General features: G+C 67.0%; 3 protein-coding genes across 8 annotated transcripts; all 3 read right to left on the reverse strand.

Moving 5' to 3' along the window:
* Positions 1-590: 590 nt before the first annotated feature.
* Positions 591-2693, reverse strand: LOC149860883 (uncharacterized). Of its 4 annotated transcripts, none has more exons than XM_090050953.1 (4): positions 2540-2693; positions 1831-1875; positions 1263-1583; positions 591-1083 (listed from the first exon to the last, which is right to left on the reverse strand). In XM_090050953.1, exons 1-4 carry the CDS (start codon positions 2667-2669, stop codon positions 797-799), a joined length of 783 nt encoding a protein of 260 aa, XP_089907079.1. In that variant the 5' UTR covers positions 2670-2693; the 3' UTR covers positions 591-796. The 4 variants fall into 4 exon arrangements, with proteins under 4 accessions (XP_089907079.1, XP_089907078.1, XP_089907077.1 ...); XM_090050952.1 differs by having other exon boundaries at positions 591-1080; positions 1831-1965; XM_090050951.1 differs by having other exon boundaries at positions 1831-1965.
* A 1126-nt stretch (positions 2694-3819) lies between these two features.
* Positions 3820-11429, reverse strand: SOAT2 (sterol O-acyltransferase 2). 3 transcript variants are annotated; one of them, XM_090050948.1, is made up of 15 exons: positions 10448-11429; positions 9838-9896; positions 9510-9604; positions 9044-9103; positions 8526-8633; positions 6912-7197; positions 6621-6693; positions 6469-6550; positions 6296-6341; positions 5938-6067; positions 5655-5752; positions 5396-5494; positions 5013-5148; positions 4487-4629; positions 3820-4317 (listed from the first exon to the last, which is right to left on the reverse strand). In XM_090050948.1, the coding sequence occupies exons 1-15, from the start codon at positions 10539-10541 to the stop codon at positions 4267-4269; spliced, it is 1560 nt and encodes a 519-aa protein (XP_089907074.1). In that variant the 5' UTR covers positions 10542-11429; the 3' UTR covers positions 3820-4266. The 3 variants fall into 3 exon arrangements, with proteins under 3 accessions (XP_089907074.1, XP_089907073.1, XP_089907075.1); XM_090050947.1 differs by having other exon boundaries at positions 4475-4629; positions 10448-11426; XM_090050949.1 differs by having other exon boundaries at positions 4475-4629; positions 10560-10635.
* Positions 11430-13026: 1597 nt separating this feature from the next.
* Positions 13027-15418, reverse strand: IGFBP6 (insulin like growth factor binding protein 6). Its single transcript, XM_090050956.1, has 4 exons — positions 15158-15418; positions 13913-14043; positions 13592-13711; positions 13027-13297 (listed from the first exon to the last, which is right to left on the reverse strand). Exons 1-4 carry the CDS (start codon positions 15372-15374, stop codon positions 13175-13177), a joined length of 591 nt encoding a protein of 196 aa, XP_089907082.1. The 5' UTR covers positions 15375-15418; the 3' UTR covers positions 13027-13174.
* Positions 15419-17400: the final 1982 nt, after the last annotated feature.

Consider the following 17400-nt stretch of genomic DNA (forward strand, 5'->3'; position numbering starts at 1 on the left):
CCGGCTACTGGGAGCAGCTGGGGAAGGTGAGTGCAGGGGACCCTGCTGGACCTCGTGCTTCTGAACATCATTCATGGCTTCATCCAAGGGACATCTACAGGTGCCAACAAAGGGACTTCTACAGGCGCCTAAGGGAATTAGGCACCATCTCCTGATGAACCTCAATGGGACTTGGGTGCCTGGCTTCCTCCATTCCCTTTGAAATGCTTTGGAGGTGCTGCCTGGGGATCTGCTCCGTGCCCGATGCCAGGCTGATCCCCCTGCCCTCTGTGCCCAGGTGGCCCCAGGCATCTGGGAGCGGATGATGAAGGCGGGCTCCATGCTGGTGGGTTACCAGCCACACGGCAGCAAGGCCGGCTTCTTCCATCAGATCGTCACCAGCCCCCTGGTCACCAGGCAGGACCTGGACAAGATTGAGAGGCTGGGCATGGACCTGTAGGGAACCAAGCTCCCTTCCCTGTCCCCGTCACTCCTCCTCCATGGGATGCCCCCAGGACACTCACGCCCACAATACTTTCTACTCTACCCACAGGGGCCTGGCTCCAACGCCAGCTGGGCAGAGCTGCTGGAGCTGCAGGGAGACACCTTGGTCCTTTGCAGCCTGGTGTTTATTAAGAATAAAAAACCCTTGTACGTGGGCGGAGCGGAGTTGAGGGAGGGGGCCTCCACCCCAACTCCATCACACTAGGCTTCACTGGCATTGGGTCCCGGCTCCTGAGACATCTTCCCCTCAGCCCCTTGTCACGGCCTCTCCATCTGGGGCCAGCCCCAGCCCGCGTGCCACCTCCTGTCCCGCTCAGCTCTGCTGGAGGCAGTCCAGGGCCTCGGGCTGCAGGGCCACGTCCGGGGCAGAGAGGATGCTGTGCAGGTGGGCGGCTGTGGCTGCCCGCCCCTGTTGTTGCCTCCACTCGAGCAGCATGCCGAAGGCCTGCATGACCAGGTTGCCACGGTGGTCCTCTTGCAGCTGCTCCAGCTGGTGATTCTCCAGCCCCAGGAACTGGATCCCGATCTGGCGCCACTCCCGGCCCATGCACCTGGCCAGGTTCATCAGCTGCGACTGCGAAACCAGCCTTGGCCACTCTGCTGTGGAGGGGACTCGAGTCAGGCCGGTGGGGGCTGGGGGCGGTTGCCTGGGGCAGAGTGGGGTCAGAGCTCCCTCACGTCCCCTGCCCTTGTGTCATCCGCTCCTGGGACGTGTCCTTGGGAGCTCCCCCAGTGCCCCTTGCTGGGCCAGGCCAGCTCTCCCTGGCCCCGTTACTCACCTGGGGCTGGGGCTGGCTTGGGGCTGTTGGCAGCACCCCTGTTGCCCTGAGTGGGCGCAGCTCCACCCTGCGGGGGCTGAAAGCTCTGGATCAGGTCGAGTCGGGGGATCAGCTCCAGCATCTTCAGGGCCAGGTCCAGGGCGCCGCGTGGGTCGTGCTCCAGCATCAGGTCAGCAGTCTGCTCGCGCGAGGCATTGGCCAGGAGCCCCCAGGCGATCCGGGGCTCGGGGGCCGAGTGTCGCAGGAAGAACTTGAAGCGCTTGAACTGCTCCTCATCCAGCTCCTCCAGGAGCCTCAGCAGCTGCTCGGCCATGGCGGCCCCTGGGCACCGGGCATGGCCAGGGTCATGGGGGGGCTCTGGGGACCCCTGCGCTTCTGGCTGCCCCCAGACCCCAGTGCCCCGCTCCTCGGCCAGCCTGGCTCATCCCCGTGCCCTCTCCCCTGCGGCCCCCCTGACCACGGTGCCCTTCATATGCCCCCTGGCCCGTCTGCCCAGCTTGACCCCGTGCCCCCCCGCTCCCCCCATTGCTCCAGCGCCCGCCCGGTGCTTGGCCCTGCATGGACTCACCGCGCCCAGGCCAGGCCGGGGGCAGCGGGGCAGGAGTGTGTGGCACTCGTTCCGGAGTAGAAAACGAACCACTTTTGCTTTCGCTCTGGCTCTTCCTTCCTCTGCTGCATGGGGCCTGGCGGGCACTCGGGTGCCCTGAGCATGGGGGGGGCACCTCTGGGTGGGGGGCTGATGTTGGGGAGCACCCCTGGAGTGTGGGGGGGGTCATCCTTGTCCCTGGAGTGGGGCTAGCAGGGTGGGGAGGTCATTCACAGACCGGGGGTGCGGATTTGGGACAGCACCCCTGGAATGGGAGTTTACCCCAGTATCGGGGTCACCCCTGGTGAGGGTGTTATCTCCCAGAGACTGGGGGTTCCCCCTGGAGGGGGCACGTTGCTGCTATACGGCGCCTTTGGAGATAACCCGAACCCCTGGCACTGCATTTGCTGCTGGCCGGAAGCCCATCCCCGGGCTTTGCACACAGGGCAACTGAGGTGCGTGGGGGGCAGGCAGGGCAGGTGGCTCTTCCTGGCCGTATCCCCCCGCCCCGCCTGATCTGCAGCCGCGACGTCTCCTGGGCCCCTGGGCACCGGGCACGGCTGGGGTCATGGGGGGCTCTGGGGACTCCTGCGCCCCGGCTGCCCCCGGTGGCCCACCCGTGCGCCATGCCCCCGCCGCTACCCACCACTGCCCCAGCCCCCGGGGCCACGGTGCTCGGCGCTGCACTCACCGGGGCAGGCCGGCGCTGCTCGAGGCTCCCGAGTGAAGACAAAGGCGTTGCCTTCGCTTCCGCTCCCTTCCCGCCACTGCTGCACCGGGCGGGGGGGCCAGGGCGCCCTCAGCACTGAGTGAAGGGGCATCCCTGGATGCAGGCTGGGGAGTCACCGCTGCAGTGGGGGGCTGGAGTGGGGGGAAGGGGTGGGGGGGTGCGCCTGGAGTGGGGGGGTGCCCCTGGAGTTGAGGGTTGGAGTGGGGGGCACCCATGGAGTGGGGGGCAGGAGTGGGGGGCACCCCTGGTTTGGGAGGCAGGAGTGGGGGGGACCCCTGGAGTTGAGGGGTGGAGTGGGGGGCACCCATGGAGTGGGGGGTAGGAGTGGGGGGACCCCTGGAGTGAAGGGCACCCCTGGTTTGGGGGGCAGGAGTGGGGGGGAACCCTGGAGTTGAGGGTTGGAGTGGGGGGCACTCCTGGAGTGGGGGGCAGGAGTGGGGAGGCCCCCCGGAGTTCAGGGTTGGAATGGGGGGACACCCCTGGGGTAGGGGGACCTCTGGAGTGGGGGGGAACCCCTGGAATTGAGGGTTGGAGTGGGACGACACCCCTGGAGTGGGGGGCAGGAGTGGGGAGGCCCCCTGGAGTTGAGGGTTAGAGTGGGGGGACACCCCTGGAGTGGGGTGTAGGAGTGGGGGGACCTCTGGAGTGGGGGGCACCCCTGGTTTGGGGGACAGGAGTGGAGGGGACCCCTGGAGTTGAGGGTTGGAGTGGGGGGACATCTGGAGTGGGGGCTGGAGCGTGGGGAGCACCCCTGGAGTGGGGGGGTGCAGTGGGACACCTCTGGAGTGAGGAAGTTATCCCTTGGATTGACAGCAGTAGGGGTCTCCCCTGGTGGGGGCTCTGGAGTCGGGGGGGGGGGGGGTCCCTGGATCAGGACTCTGGAGTGGGGCTTTATCCCTGGAGCGAGAGGAAGGTCACCCCTGGAGCAGGTATTATCCCCCAGAGAGTGGGGGTCCCCCCTGGAGGAGGGCAATCCCTGAGGAAGTTTGCTGGGAACTGGCCAGCACGGGGCCTTTGGGGATAACCTCCGCCCCCGGGCACCACATCTGCTGCTGGACGAACACTCGTCCCCTGGCAAGAGGCAGCAGCCAGGCTGGCTTTGCATACAGGGAAATGGAGGTGCATGGGGGTGGGCAAGGCAAATGGCTCTTCTCAGCCATATCTGCCTGCCCTTCCACCCCTTTAGCTGCAGCAGTGATGCATCGTGGATGCACCAGCTGGAACAACGGTGCACAGACACCCTCGTGCAAATGGTGCTTTACTGGTAGCAGGCGCTGCAGGGCACAGGTCTCCCATACAGAGCGACAAGGCGGCATCGTGGCAACGCAGCACTGCCCACAGCAGAGGCAGAACCAGTACAGGGGGTAGGAACCAGGCCTCAGTGCTGTGCCAGCCGGGCTGGGTAGGTGGGGAGATGCCAGGGGAGCCCTGCCTGCCCTGCCCGTCGAGGGAGGGCTGGCAGCTGCCTGAGCAGAGGGCAGGCAGGGCTGTGGGGCAGGGAGCCTTCACAGCAGGTGCTGGCAGGGGCTGGAGGCCCGTGGTGCCCAGTGCGAAGAGAGCTGCAGTCCCTGGAGCCGGGCACAGGATGCAGGAGCAAGCCCAAGAGGCTGGCGACGGTGGCAGATCCAAGCTGGTGGCATGAGCAGTGCCCAGAAACGCCACGGCTGAGCAGGACCTGGCAGCCTCCCTCACATGGGACACGACCAGGAGCAAGGTGTCAGCTGCCCCCAGAAGGTGTCCTGTGGAGAGAGCTCCCGGTCAGGGACGCAGCGGGCTCTGGACAACCCCAGACCTCACTGCCCGCCGGGCAGACAGAGGCTGCCATTGTGCAGGGCTGTGGGCATGGCCTGCTTAGGCCCCACACAGGGCAGTGTGGCCGATGGCTGCCACGAATACCTCTGGGCCCACCTGGAGTGGGCAGTGGACACAGGCGTAGTACTCCAGGCTGTACAGCGCAACCTGCAGGCCCTGCCCCACAAAGAGCAAGGCCCACACGGCCACGTTCCACGCTGGGTGCATGCGCTTGTCGCTCAGCACGAAGTTGAAGAGCACTGAGGAGATGAGAAAGCGGGGCTGGGGGGTGGTGAGGCCCCGGACCGAGTCCCCTCATCCCTACTGGCCCCCGATGCCTCCCCAGCCCCATGTTTCGGATGCAATTCAGGATGAGGCAGGTGGCCTTAAAAGGCCATCACCCTTGCCAGCCGCCGGCAGAAGGAGACGTGGCCAAGGCACCACTGCCTGCCTGAGACTGGGGGCAAGGGGCAGCATGGTAGGGAGAAACTCAGGGCTTAGAGGGTCCTTCCCCTCAGGCCACGGTAGCTGAGCTGGGGACATGAGGGACTTGGGGCTGAGCCCGGCAGGACCCTGGGGGCCCCGGGGATTCAGGGCATGGGGCTCAGCCTGGTTGCGGTGCTGGGGACCATGGTGCGCTCACCTCCGAAGATGGTGTAGGTGCAGAAGAGGATGGGGTAGAAGACGCCCAAGCAGAAAGAAACCACGTACTCATGGGCGACAGCAGAGAGGAGGAAGGTGGCCAGCATGGCGGCCACCCGCCACTTCTTTCCAAAGAGCTGCAAAGCAAGGGTGAGCTGCCCTGAGCCGGAAGGCCCGGGGGCAGGAGCTTGCCCCTGCCCAGCTCCTAGCAGAGCGGGCCCACAACAGCTGGGCTGGGCCCCAGCTGGAGCCGGGAGATGGCTGCGGGCAGAGTCCCCTTGGCAGCCAGACCGCGGCTGCAAACGCAGATGGACCCCAGAGCTCAGGGCTGGGCTCTGGGCAGTGTCCCCCTTCCCTGCCCCACTGACAGCCCAGCCCACGTACCCAGAACAGGTCCTGGTAGATGTAGAGGTGGAGCCAGTTGTGGACCATGATGTTCCACTTGCGGTAGTAGGTGGCGAAGGACCTGGCGTTCCACCAGTCCTGGGGGGAGATGCGCGTGACCTGGGGACCGCTTGCCTGCACCCCCTGCTCCTCGGCCCCTGTGGCCAGGCCTCCGGCACGGGTGCCTGCCCCCCTGGCAGCACTGGGGGGGCACTGCCAGGCAGCCCAGCCCCACTTTCCGGCCCCCGCCTGCCCTCACCTGGTAGAAGCCCCTGTCGGCAAAGCGCAGCACCTCAGCGAAGATGTTGAGCCAGCAGTGCAGGACGCCATAGAATGAGACCAACAGCATCACAGTGGCTGCAGGGGGGCACAGAGGGCACATCAGACCCCTGGGGGCCCCTGGCACCGCCTGCCACCCCCACCTCCGGGCTCATGTCACTACCCGGTGACCCTCACTGGGGCCCTGCCATCCCCTGCAGCAGCCATGCCACCCTACCCAGTACCCCAGCCCCAGCCCGGGGGAGTAAGCGGGCCCCGCGCACCAGGCAGGATGGTGCTGCACAGGGCTGGCACGAATGTCTGGAGGCGGAAGGGCTGCAGGCTCAGGTGGATGTACACCGGGTTGGACAAACGGCGCAGGATGAGTGCCAGTGAGAAGACGAAGCCCAGGAACTGCAGGGCACAGACAGGTGTGATGCTTCCCCCTGTCCCGGCCCTGTGGCGATCCACGGGCACCCAGGCTGCAGGGACAAGTGGGTGCGGGCCATGCCGGCAGGAACCCATAGGCACCCAGGCCACAGGGATGAGCGGGTGCGGGTCATGCCAGGAAGGATTCATAAGCACCAAGGACACAAGGACGGGTGGGCATGGGCCAAGCCAGCAGGGCCCGGCTGCTCTCACCTTGGCACAGTTCTCCACCACGACTCTCCAGCGGATGATGGAGGTCCTAGTGGGACCAGAGGGCTGGTCAGTGCCCAGGACACCCAGGGCAGGCTGGAGTCCTCCCGAGGACTCAGTCCCCTGAATCTGTCCCCTCGGCCCCCGGCTGGCAGCCCCAGTGCCCTCAGGTTCACCTGGGGTAGGTCTCCTTGTAGAGCAGCGTGGGGCAGCACAGGAAGTACAGGTAGGTGGACCAGGCCGGCAGCTTCACCTTCCCTGGTGGAGAGAAGCAACTGGGAGCTCGGGGTGGCTGCAGGGGTACCCTGGTGCGGGGGGTGGCACTCACCAGCTGTCATCTGGGCACGGAGACCGGGCACCGTCTCCCGCAGGAACGAGTGGCTTTTCATCAGGAACCGCAGCTGAGGAGCAGAGGGCATGAGGGGCTGGGTTGCAGTGTCGGGAGCCACCGCCCCAGCCACGGCTGCAGGGGGCATGGGCACCTCTTTCCTCTGTCCTGGGGCCTGTCCCCACATCGGGGCAGCTGCTGCACCCTGTGGTGCTGGCCCAGGCAGGAAATGGGGGTAGGGTTTTTGCTCTAAGCCACCTGCCTGAGGCCCTGGCCCCACTCTCTGCACACCTGCTCTGTCACGAGGATGGTCTTGGGGATGTATTGGATCTGCTGGTGGACCATGGAGTAGATGGGGAAGATGCCCAGCATGACGGTGTGGCCCTCCAGCAGCGCCCCCACCATGCTGGCCACCAGAAGCCGCGGGTGGCGTGTGGTGCGGGATGCGTGGGCCCAGAGCGCCAGCGCCGCGTAGGGGGCCAGCAGGGTGTAGATGCACATGATCAGCCAGACCCCCAGCGCTGAGCCCATGCCCTGGGAGTTGGCGATGATGAACTCCAAGTCCTCCTTCAGGCAGCTGCAGGGCGGGAGGGGACAGTGACCTCAGCACAGCGCCAGTGACCTCTCTGGCCCTTATAGACTGCCCTGGGCAGGGCCATATAGACTCTCTGGACCTTATAGAGCTGGCTTGGGGGTGTGCATGGCCCTATAGGCACTCTGGACCCTACAGCACCTCTTTGGGGTATGCATGACCCTACAGAGGCTCTGGCCCCTATAGCACCTCCTGGGGCTGTAAATATCCCTACAGACTCCCTGGATCCTCCAGCACCTCCCTGCGGGGTGTGCACAGCCCTACAGACTCTTTGGGCCCTATAGCACTTCCCTGGGGCTGTGTGTGGCTCTACAGACTCTATGGACCTTGTAGTACCTCCTGGGGGTATGCATGGGCCTACAGACTCTCTGCATCCTATAGTACCTCCCCAGGGGTGTGCATGGCTCTACAGACTTTCTGGGTCCTATAGCACCTCCCTGGGGCTGTGTGTGGCTCTACAGACTCTATGGACCCTATAGCACCTCCCTGGGGGTGTGCATGGCCCTACAAATTCTCTGGTCCCTATAGCACCACCTCGGGGCCCGGTAGGGCTGTGCTGGCGGAGGCAGGGACCTTCTCCTCCGCAGGCACATACGCTTCTGATTAGCCAGGGCAGGGCTTCAGCACAGGCTGTGCTGGATCAGGGTGGGGCTCCCCCTCGGGGTGCCCAAGGCTGGGATTGCCGAGGGTGGAGATCCAGGCTGGAAGGGTGCTGAGAGGTCATCCCGGCCGGGGGTAGGATCGGTGCTGCCAGGTCCCGCCCAGGCCGCTCCTCGCCTGCCTGCTCCACAAGCTCCTCCGTCAGCCCCGTTGCACAATGACCAGGCCGTTGCCCAAGACACCAGGAGCCCCCAGACCTGCCTGCATGAAGCTGGGGGCTGCGGGCGAGTGCCTGCCACTGCAAGGGGGTGTTAGGTGCATTTAAGAGTTCCCCAGCAGGGAGGAAGGCAGCTCCCCCCACTAGTCTATACAGACCTGACATGGGCTTTAACCGAGGCAGCATCAGGCAGACCCTGAGCTGGGGGGCAAGACCCTTCAGCCAGGAGCCTCTGGGTTTGAATCCCAGCACCTGAAAACCCGCTGACCCCTGGAGCAATAAGAGGGGGGAAATTTCCCTCCAGACCCACGCAGCAGCTGGCAAAGCCCAGAGGTCTGGGAACCGCCCCCCCCCGGCTCTGCTCTGCAGCCTGGGGACAGAGGGCAGAAAAGCCACCCCTCCCTAGAAAGCCATAGCTCCCCAGTGCACGTGCCACCCTGCGGACCCATCCCAGCTGCTTGGAGGCCTGGGGCGGTGCCCCCGCGCTCTGCCCTACCACCGGTGGTTGGCGAGATCCGTGGCGGCAGCGCCCAGGGTGGCGATGCAGAAGGCGGTGATGCATAGGTGGTAGAGGCTCCGGAAATGCTCCACCGCCATCAGTTCGCTGCAGGGCAACGGGGAGGGGGCCCCAGGTAGTCAGTCGCCCGCCGCAGGCCCCTCCACGTGGAGCTCAGACCTTCCCCGCTGCTCCCCCTCCTCCCATTTCACACCGGAGGAAACCGAGGCACGGAGGGGCTTGCAGGCACACCGGGCACGTTGCAGGCCTGGCCGTGGAAGCCGGGAGTCCTGGGCTCTCAGCCTTCCCTCTAGCTCTAACCACCAGGCCCCACTTCCATCCTAGGGCCAGGGAGGCCCAGCTCCCAGGCAGCTCTAATCACCAGCCTCTACTCATCTCCCAGAGCCTGGGAAAGGACCCAGGAGTCCCCACCTGCCTTCCACAACAGGCACCTCTGGGCCCACCCCAGCAGGGATCCCCCCGCCACCCCGCCCTCCGCTAACCCCTGCTGGACTCACTCCAACAGTGACTGCTGGGGGATGAAGACCTTCTGCTTCTCCAGCCAGGCGCCTCTCCCCCTGCGTGGATCCCAAGGGGGGCTGTTATTTCCAGGGAAGGGTCTTAGCCACCCCCCACACTACTTCCCAAGCAGGATGCAACTGGGACATAAGTGTGTCCTATGCCCTCTACTGCAGAGCGGGGTTCTCCAGGGCTGTTTGGGAGCAGGGTGATCTAAGCCACCATGCGGGACCTGTGCAGACACTGTGAGAGGCAGAGGGGGAGAGGGGAAACCGAGGCGCGGAGCGGCAGAGTGACTTGCCCGGGGCTGCCCAGGCAGGCAGAGGCAGGGGTGGGGATTGAACCAGGTGTCCTGCCAGGCGGTGCCGAGGGAGACGGGTCTAGGAGGGGTGGGGCGGAGGGATGGGCTTGGCCTCCAGCCCCGTGTGGTCACTTTGGGGGGGGATAGGCTCCCCCAGCTCTCACCTGGCCTCGCTCTCCAGCTGGCCTGTCTTCGGGGGTGGGAGGTCTGGCTGCGGCCCCTCTTTCTCGGCCCCATCCTGCGCTGGGGACTGCGCTGCCTGCCAGGCCAGTGCAGGTTATGCCCCTCAGGGAGTTTCCCAGCATGCACCTGGGCATCCGTCCACCCCCTGCCCCATCTTCCCAGTGCCTCCCTCCTGCCCCCGTCTTGCCCCCCTAGCCCTTCTTGGCCCTTGCAGCATCCTCCCCTCCTCCACCAGGTCCCTGGTGCCTGCAAGCAGCCCCCCACCCCTGCCCAGGGAGGCCTGGACTGCCCTTCCCCCTGCTGCGTTACCTCCATGCGTCTCCGGCACTGGGCGAGGCTGGGGATGCCATCCAGGTGGGCAGAGGTACCTGGAGCAGGGTCAGCGGGTCAGCGAAGCCTTGGGGTGCCCCCCAGGCAGCCCCAATGCCATGGCAACCCACAGCCTCAGGGGACGTGCTGGGCTGGCAGCCCCACAGTCACCCCCACCCTGGCTGTGCCAGGCAGGGGCCATCTAGTACCATGGGACAGCAGCTGTGGACCATGGGCCACGGGCACTGGCCCTGCCCAGGGAGCTGCTTGCTCTGGTCTTGTGGATAGAGGTGGGGGGGCCAGCTGGGCTCCACCTATCAGCTCCAGGGGCAGGGAGGGTATCAGTGCACCCACCCAAGGGGGCTGGGATCATCTCCCACAGTGCCCACGCTGCCCCTGCCCTCTGCGCCTACCAGCAGCCCGGCGGTCAGTGCACAGATCTCTGCAGCCAGCGATGTGCCGGGGCTGCTCCATGCTGGGCACCTGCCCAGGCGCTCTCTGCTCCCGCTCCCGCTCCCGCCCTCTGTCCCCGGGTGCAGGGCCTCGGCATTTGAAACGCCATTGCCTCCCACCAGCGCCCTCCCACCATAGACTCCAGGTTAGTGCTCACTGTTGGGCACCCAGAGCTTGGCCGCTTCCTCGTGCCCCTCCTCTTGGCCTGGCCTCCGCCTGGGCATTGCAGTGCTCCCTGGCGCTGGCTCCATGCGTGCTGGTCCACTCACCCAAGCAGGTCAGTGGGTCTCCGCAGTCCCACCTCCTCCAGCCGGATCAGCTGATCACAAGCAAATCCTTGAGGCAAGCCCACGTCCTGTTCCTGCCTGCCCATGGAGATCAATCATTACCTGGGCAGGGAACAGCCTGTGTCCCAACCTCTGGTCCTGTTGGCTCCATCCCTGCCCCTCACCACCATTCAGCTCTTTGGCTTATGGCACTGACTCTGGGGCCAAGGCTGCACTGGTGGCAGGACTGGGCCATGCCCATGCCATCCCATGAGTGAGGTTGGGATGCTCCCAGCATGCTTTGGGCTTGCTCAAGCTGCCACAAGACAGGAGTGGGAGTGGGTGCCTGGTGGGCAGGTAGAAATGCCAGGGCGGGTGGGGGCTGGCATGAGTGCCACGGAGCCAGCTGTGTGCGCTGTGCTTTCCTCCGGGCGCGGGGGCCGTCTCTGCGGGCTGCTCTACTCTGCTGCACCCGAGAGCCCCTCCAGAGGTGGGTGCAGCAGCTCTGGGGAGGGGTCATGACAACGCAGGACAAGGACCCAACGGTGCCCGAGTGCCTCTGGCCAAGCTGTGCTGTTGGCAGCAGTCCCGCTCCCACAGGGCACATGGAGGAGTGATTTCCCTTGGGACACCTGGGTACCTAAGGGTATAGCTGTGGGGCAGCGGGGGTCCCTGCGAGGACAGACTAAGGGACCTGGCCCTTCCACTCGAGGGGGAACAGGAGACGGGCTTACAGACTCCCAGCACCGTCCCGGGGGAGTTGCGAGGTCGTTCACGAGGGGCTGTGCCAGCCCTCACAAAAGGCAGTTCTTTCCCCCCCCGTGGGTCATTAAACAATGGGGGCTCGTGGACACCGGCCGCGGTGGAAGAGGATCGCTCAGGCCGATTTGCCAAGCGATCAGACGTGGTCTTGGAGGGAAGGGGCATCGGGAGCTCTGGAGCCAGGGAGTGAGGGGCACAGCCTCTGAATCAGACCCGCCTGGGCCTTCAAATGCTGGAGGCTGCAAGGGAGAGAGGAATGAAGGGGGGACCCCGGCGCCTCCCTTCCAGCCTCCACTCTCTGCCACCGGAGCCTGGGCAAGATGGACAGGGTCCGACCCGGGACGGGGCAGTTCTGCCCGTGTGTGCCTACCCAGCATGGGGGTGACCGGGGCTCAGGCCCTGCCTGTCTTGCTGGCTGCAGCCAGCTGTGGGTGGGGGGTGTTACACAGCCTATGCCGCAAAGCCGCCGCATCGTTCTTGCAGACCAGACAGTGCCCTGTGTCCGGCTGGCACGGGCTTCCCCAGGGCCTAAGGTTCGAACTCCAGGGCCACTGCGCTGGCTCCTGCCCAGTGTCCCCTGTCCACTGCAAGGGGAGGGGGCTGTTTGCTCACCGGCAGCCACAGCCCTTGCAGTTGCTGCCCCTTGACCCCTGCTCCAGTCTGGCCCAGCCCCCAGCACTTGCCCGGGCACAGCCTGTGCTGGGGATGCAGTGCCTGGCAGAGAGGGCAGGGGAAGCCCCCAGTTCAGCGGGCACAGCCCCCCACCCTCCCCAGAGCAAGGGCATGGAGTGGGACCAGAGGAAGGGCGGGCACTGGGCCCCGCCAGCACGAGGACAGGGCTAGAAGCAGATGCTGCCGAACACAGAATATCTGCCGCGCGCCCAGGAGATCCTGGGGGCATCTCTGGGGGCAGAGAAGCGGGGCAGGTGCTCCCTGGTTCCTGCGCAGAAACTCCTGGGCTGCCCTGGACCGGGCCCCTCCAGGCTGCAGGGGTGGTGAGGGAGTGCGGGCAGCACCGGGCTGCCCCTGCCACGAAGCACATATGGGCAGATGTCGGCCACAGCAAGCAGTGCAACGATTTCTTCTGGCCTCTGGCTGTGGCCCCGTGGCTCGGGCAAAGGGCCCCGCTCTGTGCCCCACAAACACAACCCTGTGCCCCGCAAACTCCTACCCTGGCCCTCCGCGCACAGCCCCAGGGAAGGGTGCCCTGCGCAGCGGAGTCAGTACCCCTGGATGGGGGGGAAGAAAGGAGGAAGCCGGGAGCAGCCCCCCAAAACACAACGCGGCTTTATTTACAAACAGAGCAGTTCAGAAGCATGAGTACATGATTCACACCCCCCTGCCCCCCCCTGCAATGGCCCACGTTACATGCATGGATCAGTGCACCAAACCCCTGCCCGCCCCCCGCCCCCGGGGAAAGGGGGCGGTATGGAAAGGCCACAAGCCCCCCCCCATAGCTGAGGGGTGCAGACTGGAACAGGTAGAAATGCCCCCAGCTTGCAGCAGTAACCCCCCCCCCATGTCCACTGTGCCCCGAATCCCCCAGTCAGCAGCCCCCCCACCCCTGAAAAGCAGCTTAGGCCCCCCCCTCCCTGGGAACGCATCCTCCAGGGGGCAGCAGTGGGACAGGGTGCCCCCCCCAAGCCCTTAGTGCAGCCCCCACATAGCTTATGAACCAGGGCACTTTGTACAGGACCCGACACAGCCCCAGGGAGAGGGGTCTGCCTCCCCCTGCTGTAGCTTAGCACTTAGCAGCTGCAAGGCACTGCTCATCACGCCATCCCGGCAGCCAGGACCACCCCCAGCTCCTCCATCCAGAGGGGCTGTCCCCCCCCTTGCAGCCCAGCCCCGGCCCCTCAGTCTCCACTGGGGGGCAGGCAGTGGGGCATGCCCTCCGCGCCCTCCATGCCGGCCAGTGGGTGGCCCTTCTTGTCCACGCACCAGCACTGGCCGCGCTTCGGGCCCTTGGACGCCCGGCACTGGAAAAGAATATGGGAGTGGGTGGGTGGATGGGCCACAGGCTGGGAAACTGAGGCACAGGGTCGGGGAGGACACTGGCCAGCATCACTGAGCAGGTAGAGAAGGACCCGGGAGTCCTGAGACCCCCCCCCAAAGCTGGGCCCAAGCCCCAGGGGATGCCTTTCAGCCCAGCGTGGGGGTAGGGGGGTTCAGGGCAGAGGTGCCTCTGAGTTTGGGTAGGGAGGGACTGGGGAAGGGCAGGACACCAGGACCAAAGGGGGCAGGGAGATGGGTGCCAGGGGTCCGGGCCGTACCTGCTTCCTGCGGTAGAAGCCGCGGGTGTCGCAGTTGGGGATGAAGAGGTCCTCGCCGCTCAGGTACAGCGAGGCCTTGAGCTCCTGCATGACGGCCGCCAGGTGCACGCGGCACGGCGCCTGTGGGGACGGGCACTCAGTGCCGGGGCCTGCAGCCCCCCCTCTGCCTGGGACCCCGCGGGGCCTCTGCCCTCCTGCCCCTGCACGGCCTCGCCCAGCACGGGGGCCGCTCCCGGCTACCCGGGCCCAGCTGGGGGGCTGCGAAGGAGCTCCCTGCAAGGCGCTGGGGCCGGACCCTCTGGGCCCCCCTGCCCCACGCACCGTCTCGAAGGCTTCCTTCGCCTCGCTGCTCAGCGAGACCTGCTGCACCCGGGCCTTGGAGCCCTCGGGCTCAGGGGGCTGCGGCTCCGTCGTGGGCTGGGGCGGGCGCTGCCCCTCCCTTTGGCTCTCCCCTGCAGGGAGGGAGACGCTCAGTGCTTCTGCATGTGCCGGGGGGCTGGCAGCCCCCACCAGCCACCCCCCTAGAGCAGCCAGCCTGCCCTCCACATCTGCCCCGGGCTCCAGGGCAGCGCCTGACCTGGGGGGCTGGGACCCCAAAGGCAGCCCTTGTGGAGGGCACCCCCAAACAGCTCTCAGGGACATCCCCCCAGTCCCCAGTACAGCTCCCAAGGGTGCAGACATCCCTAGTACAGCTCCTAGAGGTGTGCCCCCACCCTTGCAATAAGGGTCCGCAGGCTGCCCCTAAGCAGTCCCTGAGGTGCCCTCCAGCCCTATAATAAAGCTCCCAGGGGTGCCCCCCACCCCCAAGCAGTCCCTGGGGTGCCTCCCAGCCTTGCAATGCAGCTCCCAGGGGTGTCCTCCACCCCCACAACAAAGCTCCTAGGGGTGCCACCCACCTCCTACGCAGCTCCTGGGGGTGTCTTCCCCACCCCAATCCAGGTCCCAGGGGTGCACTCCCACCCCCTCATAAAGCTCCCAATGGTGCATCTCCACTCTCACAATACAGCTCCTACGGGTGCTCCCCCAGGCAACCCCAGGGTGCCTTTTAGCCTTGCATTACAGCCCCGCAATAAAGCTCCCACCCCCGAGGCAGCCCCCAAAACAGGACCCAGGGGTGCCCCCGCCCCCACTACAGCTTGTGTGGGCGCAACCACCCCCCAATACAGCTCCTAAAGCTGCACCCCACCCTTGCAATAAAACTCCCCCACCCCAACACAGCTCTGAGGAGGGGGGGGCACCCACATCCTCGCAACGCAGCCCCGCAAGACAGCTCCTATGGGTGCCCCCCCGGCAGCCCCAGGGTGCCTTTTAGCTCTGCATTACAGCCCCGCGATAAAGCTCCCACCCCCCGGGCAGCCCCCAAAACAGGACCCAGGGGTGCCCCCGCCCCCACTACAGCTCGCGTGGGCGCAACCCCCCCGCCCAGTACAGCTCCTAAAGGTGCAATAAAACTCCCCCACCCCAACGCAGCTCGGGGGGGGCGCCCAGGCCCCCGGCCCGCAGCCCCCAAGGGGCGCCCCGCAGCCCCCCGGGTGCAGCGCCGAGCACGGCCGGGCGGGCACTCACCTGCGGGCTCGGTGCGGTTGCGGGCGCGGCGGCCCCCCACGGCGCGGCACGCGCCCTCCCCGCGCAGCAGAGCCCGCAGCGGCGCGCGCTCGCCGGGGCGCGGGACGCAGCGCAGCCCGCGGGCGCAGCCGGCCGTGTAGACCCCGCACGGCTCCCCCGCGCCGGCCGCCGCGCCGGCCCCCGCCCCCAGCGCCAGCAGCACCAGCAGCGCCAGCATCGCCCCGGCCCCGGCCCCGGCCCCAGCTCGGCGGGGGCGCCCCGCCGCGGAAATGACTGCCCGCCCCCCCGGCCCCGCCCGCCCCCGCCCCGGCCCGGCCCGGCCCGGCCCGGCCCGCCTGCCCCCCCGGCCCGCGTGCCCCCCACGTGCGCGGGGCCCCTCCCGCTCCCGAGGGTCGCGGGCCCTGCCTGCCCCCCGCCAGCACTCGGGGGGGGGGGCGGCAGGGGCGTGCGGGGGTCACTTCCAGCCCAGCCGGGTGCCAGCGTCCCGGGCGCTGAGCCCTGGCACGGCGGGGGCCATCGGGAGGCCCCCGCTCCGTGCCAGTCTGGCCCGGGGGGCATCGTTGTGTCCCCCGGTGGAGGGGCAAGCCAGCTTTGGAGCATGCGCGCAGCCTGCCCCCCACCAGGCCCTGTTTTCCCAGCCCCCCCATTTGCAGGCCAGGGCTGGGAGTGGGGGGGGCAGGGCAGAGAGCAGGGGTACTGGGAGGCATGTGGGGCTGGAGTGTGCCCCCCGCCCCACTATCCACTGACAGAGCCCCGGTCCCGCTCCCGCTTACGCCCCAGCCGTGTGCCCGGCGGCCTGCGGCTGGCGGAGGAGGAGGGAAGCCGGGCGCCTGGGCGCTTGCCCTCTGCGGGAGGGAGCCGGCTTTGGTGCCTGGAGTCAGGCTGGCAGCCAGGATTCGCTTCCCAGCTCCGGGAGGGGAGTGCGGTCTGGCGGTTAGAAAGGGCAGCTGGGACGCCGGGGTTGTCTCCCAGCGCCGAGGGGAGTGCGGTGTAGTGGTTAGAGAGGGCAGCCAGGACGCCTGGGTTCTCTCCCTCCCTGGGAGGGGATTGTGGTGGCGAGGTCCGGGCAGGGCATGGGAGTCTGGACTTGGCCTGCGGGGCGGGCCTTGCGGTGGGAGTGGGGCGTGGGAGTGCGGCTCCGTCTGGCCTGGGTCAGAGCTCTCCGGTGTCACCGCTGGCTTGGGGCTGCTGGGGGTGGGGTGGCTGGGGCAGGGGGTCAGGGCTCCCGGGTTCTCGGCCTGGCTTGGAGCTGCGCGGCCCGGCGGCGTGGGCGAGGAGACCTGGTGGCTCTGGGGCAGTGTGGGCTCGTGGTCGGGGGGGGGGACGGGACTCCTGGCTGCCCAGGACCGGTTTTCCCCAGTGACCCGGTAAGGGCCTTCCCCCAGAGCTGGCTGGAGACAGGTTTGCACCCGGCAGGCAGGCAGGCACCATACACACTTCATCCAAGCCTCAGGCTAGCTGCAGCTGGAAGGAGCTTTGCGCCCATTGCCCAGCCCCTGGCTGAGGCTGGGAGGGGCAGAGTGACAGTCCCAGGGGGTCACCGGGAGGTAGCAGCAGAGCCAAGTGTTGCCCCCCACCCCTCCAGCTACACTCCCCACCAGGTTGGTGCTGTGCCCAGCTCCCCTCTTCCTTGGGGCAGCCAGAGACCAAGACATAGCTCCCTGCAGGCGCTGGTGACCTCAGGTAAGCCCCGTGCCTCAGTTTCCCCAGTGCCCAGGAGGCTGAGCCATGCGGGTGAGGAGCTGGCATCCAGCATCTTTGCACTGGCAGCCCTGGGCCAAGATGCAGTCAGTTGACACCGGGCCATCGCACCCCAATTCCTTTGTGCCCACCAGGCTCTGGGGGGAGAAACCCCAGCTCCCAAGCCTCACAGCCTCTGCCCATGGGCAGGGTGCCCCGCTCTCTGGGGCCGATGACGGACAGGCCTCCTTGCCCCGGGCCCAGGGCCTGAGCCACGTCCTGCTCAGTGGGACAAGATTTGCAGCCCGACTTGTGAGCCCAGGCTGTGCCAGGAGGCTGCCGCAAGCTGCTTCCATAAACAAGGCATTCTTGGGGCCTGAGTGGATCAAGCCGCCTGGGCTCTTTCCCCTCCAAACTTCTCTCCGGGAAGCCCCATGCATTCCTCCCCTCGTGGGACCGAAGCCCAAGGCCGGATCCTGATTCCCTGTGACTGCCAGGAGGAATTTGCTGGGGTCCTTCCAACGGGAAATGAGATGCAGACTCTGAGCAGGGAGGGGGGATGG

The sequence above is a fragment of the Crocodylus siamensis genome, chromosome 6 (assembly GCF_052110815.1).
Source record: "Crocodylus siamensis isolate JL-2025a chromosome 6, ASM5211081v1, whole genome shotgun sequence".
Classification (NCBI taxonomy): domain Eukaryota; kingdom Metazoa; phylum Chordata; order Crocodylia; family Crocodylidae; genus Crocodylus; species Crocodylus siamensis.